At 50.4% G+C, this 10,933-nt stretch overlaps 1 protein-coding gene across 1 annotated transcript; it reads right to left on the bottom strand.

Moving 5' to 3' along the window:
• Nucleotides 1-317: 317 nt before the first annotated feature.
• LOC119377162 (oocyte zinc finger protein XlCOF6-like) lies at nucleotides 318-1,290 on the bottom strand. Its single transcript, XM_049411545.1, has one exon. The coding sequence runs from the start codon at nucleotides 1,267-1,269 to the stop codon at nucleotides 403-405; it is 867 nt and encodes a 288-aa protein (XP_049267502.1). The 5' UTR covers nucleotides 1,270-1,290; the 3' UTR covers nucleotides 318-402.
• Between the last annotated feature and the right edge of the window lie 9,643 nt (nucleotides 1,291-10,933).

The raw sequence follows: 10,933 nt of genomic DNA, 5'->3' as shown, positions 1-10,933 counted from the left end.
GTGTGAGGCTCGTTACATATCTACAAACGTCACTTAACCAAATAGTACGTCGAAATGAGCACTTATATTGATCGAAGGTTCAGTATCCCAACATTCTATTGTGCTCGAATGACTGATTGCACATTTCGGTGGTGAAAGGGATACACAGTCATGCGAACATGCAGGGGCCCATGTGTGGTTGTCGTTAGGTAAGAGGTAAGTTAAATTTCTAAAAATATGGTCTAAATATAGCGCGTAAAAATTCAGCACTCATGTTCATGGATGGTTTCGCAATAAAGCTTTTTTTCTACGCGAATGAATGACTGCACAGTTCACCAGAGAAGGGATACAGAGCTGCGTGAATGTGGAGTTGCTCATTGATGCATCGTCAGTAGAAGTGATATTGTTCCTTTTTCGGCAGGCTCACGGTTTCTTGTTTCTGTGCGTACGTTGATGCTTTTTAAGATCTGACGATGTGGTTGATGAATACTCACACATCTTGCATTTATAAGGCTTCTCGCCCGTATGAGTACGTTCATGTACACGAAGATGTCCTTGATGTGTGAAGGACTTTGTGCATGTCGTGCACTTGAAGGGCCTCTCGCCCGTATGAGTACGTTCATGTACACGAAGATTTCCACGGTGTGAGAAGGACTTTGTGCATGTCGTGCACTTGAAGGGCTTCTCGCCCGTATGAGTACGTTCATGTACACGAAGATGTCCTCGGTGTGTGAAGGACTTTGTGCATGTCGTGCACTTGAAGGGCCTCTCGCCCTTATGAGTACGTTCATGTACACGAAGATGTCCTCGGTCTGTAAAGGACTTTGTGCATGTCGTGCACTTGAAGGGCCTCTCGCCCGTATGAGTACGTTCATGTACACGAAGATGTCCTCGGTGTGTGAAGGACTTTGTGCATGTCGTGCACTTGAAGGGCTTCTCGCCTGTGTGAGCGCGGCGATGTACATGGAGACTTCCCTGTGTTGAAAATGATTTACTACATGTGCTGCAATGGTAGGGCTTCTCGCCTGTGTGAGTGCGGCGATGTGCATCGAGATGAGCCTTCTGTACAAATGATTTACCACATATGCTGCAATGGTAGGGCTTGTCGCCTGTGTGAGTGCGGCGATGTACATCAAGGTTATTCTTTCTTGAAAATGATTTACCACATATGCTGCAATGATAGGGCCTCTCGCCCGTATGCATGTGGCGATGTGTCGCGAGATGATGCTTCTTTTTGTATGATTTACCGCATAATTCGCACTTGTGCTTTCGTTCCCCTGACGTTTTCATACCGTGGTTTACGTGGCCGTAGATACCGCTGATATTTTCGTGCTTTCCCGTGTGTATGGAGGCAGTACCAATCCTGCAAGAGACCAGACAACAGTATTTAGTACGGCACAGAGATTGTTTTTTGGAAGGTCAGAATCGTGTTTTTTTCGATATAAAGTTTGGCGAACAGGTTATAGCTTTAATGGCAAGCCGATTCGCTCAAACTTGCTCCTATGCATCGGGAACTTTATTTATCCATCATTTGCTTTGTTCAGGAAAATATAACACTTGTGCATTTGAAGGCCGGGGACGTTGAACGTTAAAAAAGAACACAGCTGTGCTTCTGATCACATGTATACAAATCTTCTCGTTCTTGATTGGTTGAGCAATGCGCACTTGTACAGTGCAACTCAAAGGAAAAGACGGTGCATACACTTTGATAGTTCAAACAGAATTCTCGTGTGTCTTGTGAGAAGTATTCAGATTAAAGTGTCGAGTTGTGCTGCCGGACGTGAAGCTGCAGGCACTGAATAAGTCCGTGTGGCGTAGCAGTTATGGAGAGGGCTTACTAAGCGCTTTCTTTGCTACTTACTTACATCCGACATTTACATGACTGATACTGATAGCTCATCCTAGCTGAGCTTGAGCTCTTACCTGAGCATATCCTGACAAAGGCACCATAATGTATTATGGCATGTTCCTTGCAATATTACGTTGAATATTTTCATAACGGAACCAAATTTAGCGTGTATAGATGGCTATCTTTAATCTCGCAGTGAAAAGACACTTAAAAGATTGTGGCACTTTACTGTACTAAAAACAGGCAACCAAAGTATGTGCTTTTCCGTCTGTGACGGGGCTGGCTTCTGTAGTAAGCAACAAAACGTACTGTGGAACTCTTCATGCCCCGTTGATCTTCTGTACGTTGCGAAATTTTACTGCTTCCCGTTACCTCCAAAACACTTGTCAGGAAATCTCGTGATGTGCATCAACGCACGACTTACGTAGCAAACTTAGTCACCTCACAAAATTTCTTAAACCAGACCACAATGCGTACCAAAAATAATTAGAAATAAATAGCAAACGAGCCATTCCACTAGAGTGCCTTCAGGGCACTGTCGCAAATTAAGGCTGTGATTATGTCTATATTTACAAGCCATACCAACACGTTAGCGGCCCACTACATTTGTTTTGTGCACTATAGATCTATTCCATGGTGCAATTTAAGAAGTTATGGCATCATTTAAAATTTTTCCATTGCATACATTCGCACATAATCTCAGTAGCTCACGCTTTCTTTTCATGCAAATGCACTATGCTGGAAATTGTCGCGGATGTGGCATTTTAGGAGTAAATATTTCTATTAGTGGGCTCAGGGCTGGCGGTCGGATAGATCCTTCAACAAGGAGCAGCAGCGGTTTCGTGGACAAAACATGACGGAGCATTTTCGCGCATCCTAAGCTTCAGATTTAATAGTGTTGTGGATAAGGCCTGGAAGTCGGCTGTTGTACGAGAAAATACATACACTGAAAAGGCCTGCTCTGCCGAAGAAATAAGTGTTAGCCCTTTCCGCGACGCAAACTGCGTCGCCAATAATGTTAAATAGGAATATTGTAAACAAGGTCTGTTTCTGTTATTTTTGACAAGCACAATTAAATTCCTTACAACTGGAGTCAACAGTCACAATGTTTGCCTCAAAGAAGCCCACTTGTTTACACGTTGGTTCTAGCGACATCCCCTGTTCAAGGGCTTATCATTTCTTCATTCACTAGAATTCATAATATTTGGTTTTTTCGTTAAATGCGGCAAAGCTGATCAATGCGATATAATTTGCTGTACAGAGGTTGCTCAGTGTCCGCGTATTTAGACGAGAATTCTAGGTCTCAACGATATACGCTGAGAGGTCCAGTTAATATATTGCCATTATAACATCAGTGGTCATCAATTGCCGGGATAGTCTGTGTGAAAACAGTCGACTCCGTACTGTGCGCCCTGAGTTGCCCCAGTGAATAGGACTAGTGGAAATTTGGGCTCACCTTGCGTCGCATCCCTGTATGATTTCCTCGATGCTTCCGCGACTTGTGCTTGGGATTGAATGGCAGGCGCCACCACTGGACGCCGGCACTGGAAGGCCGCTACTTTCGGTCGCAGTCGCATATGGAGACACTGAAAGTGTTGACCTAATGTTAGCAATTCTATAAGCGTCTCTAACGATGAGCTTCTTTTGATAGCTCTCCATAAAAGTTCAGTAGAATGTCCTGCGAAAGTGCCGAGATGTCACGTACAGTGAACGTACATTTGCTGAAGGGTCAAGGTGCTTCTACATCGTTCGAGGTTCGCATTTGCCGACGGGTGACAAATGTACCTAATAGAAGTCTTTTCGGTAGCATTGACAGGGCCTCAGCACACGTGTGCGACTTTCTCAGCAAAAATGTGTAACATTTCCACAGACACCTAGCGAGTGCGATAATTTCACCCCAACTGCTTTGTCGATAATTTGTCGACTGCAATATTTTCACACAAAGGTTGCGACTGTTGCGAAGCTGCTTAGAGATCAGGAAGTAGGAAGAAACGTACGTTTGCGAACTCCGAAAAATAACATGATTCAAATTCTAGACATTACAATATCGTTTACTCACACTGACCTGCGCAGGATCAACGCCTCCTCTAGAAAGATGCCTGCGCCGTCGCTCGCTAAACCATTTAGCCACCCTCACTTGAGATTTGGCCGCTTTTTGAGATAGTACCCACTTCTCCCCTCTTGCCGTCAATGGTATTGTGGTGGTGTGCGCAGGCATGCATGTGTGTAGCAAGCGGCCACCGCAAGGATCGCTAGCTACCGCCTCCATTATAAAAGACGAAAAAGAGAAAGGGAAGGCAAGGAGGTTTTTGGCGAACGCGGCAAGCATCTTTCTACAGGAAGCGTTGGCTGGATATATTTCGCCCTGTGCGTAAAAGCTTTGCTATTTATAAGCTTGCGCTATTCTAAGTTTCGAAGATTGGGTGTTCCTTTAGATTTTGTGAACTAGGCTGTTATCAGTTTCTCTGCAAAGATTAGGCAGCAGAGTATCCCTATACTAAGCTTCGCCTGTTTCATGAGGCAAGATATCCTTATCACGTGGTTGTGTCCGCTGCTAACGAAGCTATACGGTTGACGGAAGCCTCCACACACATACCGTGTGAAAAAACCTCGCCGTGCTCCAGTACTGGTTGGACATTGTAGGCGCCACCTCGATTCCTGCAGGCAAACAAAAGCGTGGATATCGTCCTGGGTACTTTCATGATTGGGGATAATTATTAAAGAAGGCTCTAATACCGTAAGGAGTTTGTTGATCATGACATGGCGGCTTTTTCGTTTGCAGTTCTGCCTTTGCATACACTTTATAAAAATAGCCCGCGGCAACACGAAGATACGCAAAGGAGTGAGGATGAGATGATTACGTGCATACACACACACACACACACATTATATATATATATATATATATATATATATATATATATGTATATATATATTTATATTGTAGCGAAGCGTTGGAAGCCTGTAATGGGTCGCCCTCTCGAGCGCTTACTAGTGGGCCGTCCTCTCCGCTCTTTTCGGACAGCACGCTCCTCGCGCTCAGAGTCGGCACCCCGCCTTGACTGTCGCAGTCGTTTATCGTCGCCGAGTGATCGCTAATAAACGTCTTTATAATTTGGTGGAGGGTGCTGGGCTTTCACAACAACTTCGGCCCTCATTCGATGCCCCTGGCTCTTCGATCCCGTATCCTGCCGCCTACGATGCCTCAAGACGCCTCCCAGCAAACGGCCCCGCCTACACCGACCTCATGCCCAGGTGTGCCTCGTATCCGCGACCCTCCGGTCTTCACTGGCGCAGATGGCACCGACGTGGAGGACTGGCTCGCGATTTACGAGCGCGTGAGTCTCCCCATTAAGTGGGACGAGGCAGGAAAACTGACTAACCTGGTTTTCTACGTCGCGGGTGTGGCGGGCTTGTGGTACAACAACCACGCATCAGATTTTACAACGTGGTCCGACTTCAAGACCACCATTATCAACGTGTTTGGCCGCCCTGCCGTTCGTAAGCTGCAGGCCGAACAGCGCTTACGTGAACGCGCTCAGCAGGCCGGTGAATCATTCACCAGTTACATTGAAGACGTCCTCGATTTCTGTAAGAAAGCCGACGCCACCATGTCCGAATCTGACAAGATCCGGCACATCATGAAAGGCATCGACGACGACGCCTTCACCATGCTGCTCGCCAAGAACCCCAGCACAGTGGCTGAGGTCATAACGCTCTGCCAAAGCTATGAGGAGCTGCGCCGGCAGCGATCGATGACCCGTCGCTCTCCATCACGCGACGCCGAGCTCGCTGGCTTGTCGACCATATCCGACCACTCCGCGTTGCTCGCAGAGATGAAGACATTCGTGCGCGAAGAAATCGCGCGCCAATTCTCTCTGCTGGACTTTGCTCGCCCGCAGTACGTTCAACAGCCGTCGACCACACTTCTGCCTCCGCTCCGTCGGGCAATTGAGCAAGAAATCGCAGAGGTCATGCCCGAGTACCACCAGCACCATACGGCTCCTGCACCCTTGAGTTACGCCCAAGTGGTCGCAAGAACGCCCCCAGCAATCCCTACGGCTGCCCCACACATTTACGCCGAAGCCTCCGCTCGACCTCATTCTTTCGAAGCGGATGTACCGGTAACCTGCGCCGACGTCACGCACAGGCCACGACTGCAGCCCACCGTCCAGTCCTATCAGTTGCCGCCCCGTCAACCCCGTCCTGCACCATGGGCGGGCCCTGCCACAGCGAACCGATGGCGCACACCTGACAACCGCCCCATATGCTTCGCATGCGGTTACGCCGGCCACGTGGCGCGCTATTGCAATCGCGTGCAGCCGCCTAGAGTCGCGTCGCCTGCCACCAGCTCGGCGAACCGCCCATATTACGACCCACCTACGCCTCTGTCGCCGACGTCTCGCCCCGCTCCACCTACCCGCCGTTCACCGTCACCACGACGCCGCTCGCTGTCACCGATGCGGCCACGTCTGGTCCCACGAGACCAGGAAAACTAATCGTCGCAGTCCACGAGGCAAGGGCTGCGATGCTGTCGAACTGCGAAAGCCCTCAGCGAAGCCCATCGAACGTGATAGACGTGTTTGTGGACGGTGTTCGTGCATCTGCCCTTATCGACACTGGAGCCGCCGTATCCGTTATGGACGCAAAGCTTAGCCGAATACTGCGAAAAGTGACGACGCCACTTTCCGGGCTCTCCCTCCGTACAGCCAGCGCCCAAAGCATTCACCCTACAGCGGTATGCACAGCCCGCGTCATGATTAAGGACGCTATGTACGCCGTCGAATTGATCATAATTCCTGCATGCTCTCACGACGTCATCCTCGGATGGGATTTTCTCTCCCGCCACGACGCCGTAATTCATTGCGCACCCGCCGAAATAGAGCTCTCACCATTCTCTAATTTGACGCCGGCAGACAGTCCATCGGCTGCGAGCAAGGTACTCGTCAAAGACGACATAAAAGTGCCTGCAAACTCGTCAACGGCGGTGTCAGTCTACTGCGCCAGCCTATCCGACACCGTTGCACTCCTCTCGCCATATGACCGTGTTTACACGAGGAAAGGCTTGCTGGTGCCTTTCGCGACCGTTCAAGTCACCCAGGGCAGCACCTCTATTTTTGTAATCAACCCCTCCCAGTACAGTGTTACGTTGGTGCGAGGGGAATGTCTGGGCAGCGTAGAACCCCTCGAAGACGCACAAGTTATCGACGATCCCGATGATTCGCACGGCCGAAGTTCGAGTACGCTCAGTGCTGTTTCGACGTCTGGTTCATCACACGCTGACGTATTTGGTTCCTGCATAGCTGACAACCTTACGCAGGTCCAGCGTTCCCAGCTTTTGGACCTGTTGGAAGAATTTCGCCCTTCTTTCGATGTCGCTCAAACTTCTCTCGGCCGCACGTCGGCCGTTACGCATGGCATCGACACTGGCGACCACCTGCCACTGCGGCAACGTCCATATCGCGTATCTCCCGCCGAACGCCGTGTAATCACCGAGCAAGTCGACGACATGCTTCGACGTGATGTCATTCGACCCTCTAACAGCCCCTGGGCGTCTCCTGTCGTTCTTGTTGCGAAGAAGGACGGTTCTGTGCGGTTCTGTGTGGACTACAGACGACTCAACAAGATCACTCGTAAGGACGTGTATCCACTGCCGCGAATAGACGACGCGATTGACAGCCTGCAAGGCGCCGAATTCTTTTCATCTCTCGATTTGCGCTCAGGGTACTGGCAAGTACCTATGGCTGATGACGCTCGACCGAAGACCGCCTTTGTCACGCCCGACGGCCTGTACGAATTTAACGTCATGCCGTTTGGGCTGTGTAATGCGCCCGCCACCTTTGAGCGCATGATGGATACCGTTCTGCGCAACCTGAAATGGCACACGTGCTTGTGCTACCTCGACGACGTCGTCGTGTTTGCTCCGGACTTCTCCACGCATCTTCAACGCCTACGGCATGTTTTGACGCGTTTGAGCGACGCCGGTCTGCAACTGAATCTAAAGAAGTGCCGATTTGCAGCACGGCAGCTGACAATCCTCGGCTACGTCGTGTCCAAGGACGGAATTCTTCCTGATCCCGCCAAGCTTCGGGCCGTGACCGAGTTCCCCAAACCTCATTCCGTCAAAGAACTGCGCAGTTTCGTAGGACTGTGTTCCTACTTTCGGCGCTTCATTCGAAATTTCGCGACTATCATATCGCCACTGACGAAGCTTCTCGGAAGTAACGGGCCCCTCCATTCGTGGTCGTCGGAGTGCGACGACGCTTTCGCAAAGCTCCGTCGTTTGTTGACGTCGCCTCCCATACTACGCCACTACGACCCTGCGGCCCCTACAGAGGTACACACAGACGCTAGCGGTGTTGGCCTTGGCGCTGTCCTTGCACAGCGCAAACCAGGGTTCCCTGAATATGTCGTGGCATATGCAAGTCGTACGCTTACTAAAGCCGAGACCAATTACACCGTCACCGAAAAGGAATGCCTGGCGATCATCTGGGCCCTTACGAAATTCCGACCTTATTTGTATGGTCGCCCATTTGATGTCATCACCGACCATCATGCACTATGCTGGTTGTCGTCATTGAAGGATCCCTCAGGCCGCCTCGCCCGCTGGGCACTTCGCCTACAGGACTACGATATCCGCGTGCTGTACCGCAACGGACGCCAGCATGCTGACGCCGACGCACTTTCGCGCTCCCCCTTGCCTGACGACAATAGTTCCAGCTCAGTGTCTCACAATGCCGTTTCGTCTATCGACATTCAAACCATCGCCACTGAACAGCGCAAGGATCCCTGGATTGCTTCACTGATATCCTTGCTGAGTGATCCATCGGCGACACCATCCACTCGCGCATTGCGTCGTCAAGCGCACCATTTCGCCGTTCGCGACGACCTCCTCTACCGACGCAATTACGGCGACGGCCGCCAGTGGCTACTCGTAATACCCCGCAGTCTGCGTTCTGACATATGCGAGTCGTTCCACTCTGACCCGCAGTGTGCACACTCTGGGGTATCGAAAACCTACCACCGCATTCGCCAACGGTACTTTTGGCGAGGGATGTACCGCTACGTGCAGAAGTTCGTTCGCTCCTGCATCGATTGTCAGCGCCGCAAAACTTCAACGCACCTGTCGCCGGCAGGTCTGCAACCTCTACCTTGCCCTGACCGGCCGTTTGGGCGCGTTGGCATCGATTTGTATGGACCACTTCCTCTAACGTCGGCTGGTAACCGCTGGGCCATCGTCGCTGTTGACCACCTTACGCGATACGCCGAAACTGCCGCCCTCCCAGCGGCTACAGCGCGCGATGTTGCCTCCTTCCTGCTGCACCGATTCATGCTGCGCCACGGTCCACCCCAGGAGCTGCTCAGCGATCGAGGTCGTGTCTTCTTGTCCGAAGTTGTCGAAGCCATTCTCAAACAGTGCAACGTTGTTCACCGGAAAACTACTGCTTACCACCCGCAGACGAATGGCCTCACCGAACGCTTTAACCGCACGCTCGGCGACATGCTCTCGATGTACGTCGCCGCCGATCACACAAATTGGGATGCCATTCTGCCTTTTGTCACCTACGCCTATAATAATGCCCCGCAGAGCACTACTGGTTTCTCGCCCTTTTTCTTATTGTACGGCAGGCACCCGTCGCACACAATCGACACAATCCTTCCATACAAGCCGGACCCGTCTGAGTGTGCGCCTATGTCTGCCACAGCAAGACTTGCTGAGGAGTGTCGGGAGCTTGCCAAGACATTTACTACGAATGACCAAGAGCGGCAGAAGAGCATTCGCGGTGGCACCACCACTTCTGCGCCCACGTTCCTCCCTGGAGCACTCGTATGGCTCTCGGTCCCTACCACTGCACCTGGCCTCTCTTCAAAACTACTGCCGAAATACGACGGCCCCTACCGTGTCGTCGAACGCACGTCCCCGGTCAACTACGTGATCGAACCCCTTGAACCATCTTCGGACATGCGCCGTCGAGGGCGCGACATTGTCAACGTGGAGCGCCTGAAACCCTACCATGACCCGCTCATAGTGACAAGCAGTTAGGTCGCCAGGCGGCTCCCTTTTCGTACCCGGGGTAATTGTAGCGAAGCGTTGGAAGCCTGTAATGGGTCGCCCTCTCGAGCGCTTACTAGTGGGCCGTCCTCTCCGCTCTTTTCGGGCAGCACGCTCCTCGCGCTCAAAGTCGGCACCCCGCCTTGACTGTCGCAGTCGTTTATCGTCGCCGAGTGATCGCTAATAAACGTCTTTATAATATATATATATATATATATATATATATATATATATATATATATATATATCTAAAAAACTTTTTGTCGACGTTTCGATCGGAGACCGATCTTCATCAGGATTCCATAACTAAACATTGAAATATCGTTTACTCACACTGCCCTGCGCAAGTTCAACGCCTCCACTAGAAAGATGCCTGCGATCGGTCTCCGATCGAAACGTCGACAAATAAACACTTTTTTAGAAGCGTATATCTTTTTCATATATATATATATATATATATATATATATATGGAGGACGCCTCTAATGTCCGGGCCTCGAGCATTTCGCCTCTACTACTAACATTGTCTCTTGCTCTGAGAATGAAAAAAATCGCCATCCGATCCAAGCGTCTCGTAGTGGTGTAGTGGTGGACAGTGCCATATATTTGCTCGATGGGAACGTGTTTACGTGCTTAAATCATTGTGCGCGAGGGTGTTTCAAGTTTCGATCAACACCGAAGCACTGCTGAAAGAGGCGCGAGCATGCGTGGCGCCGAACTATGGGCTCCAAATTAAGCGTTAGATGCCTCAACTTGCAGCTAACAAGCATTCGACTTTACCATCACAATTTGGACTCACAAAGCACCATTTATCAAGGTGACCGATCCTTCGTTTATTTCCAGACTTGTCACCATAGATTCGAGTGTTGCGATTGAGTCGTCGCCGCTGGAGGCCGAAGGCTGTAAACTGGCGACATCATAATGGGACATCCGAACGTGCCCTGAGAAGAAAAAAACATATATGTTGATTTCAGTGGCGCAGCTCGCCACCAATACTTATGGCTATGCTATGTATGGTTTAAGTGTCAATGACCTAGGTATGGTGCCAAAAAC

This window comes from Rhipicephalus sanguineus, unplaced genomic scaffold, assembly GCF_013339695.2.
Source record: "Rhipicephalus sanguineus isolate Rsan-2018 unplaced genomic scaffold, BIME_Rsan_1.4 Seq375, whole genome shotgun sequence".
Lineage (NCBI taxonomy): Eukaryota > Metazoa > Arthropoda > Arachnida > Ixodida > Ixodidae > Rhipicephalus > Rhipicephalus sanguineus.
This window is presented reverse-complemented; position numbering and strand designations above follow the sequence as displayed.

Excerpts from the sequence above, each read along its gene's own strand:
- LOC119377162 (XM_049411545.1), bottom strand. The coding sequence starts at position 1,269 with ATGAAAACGTCAGGGGAACGAAAGCACAAGTGCGAATTATGCGGTAAA.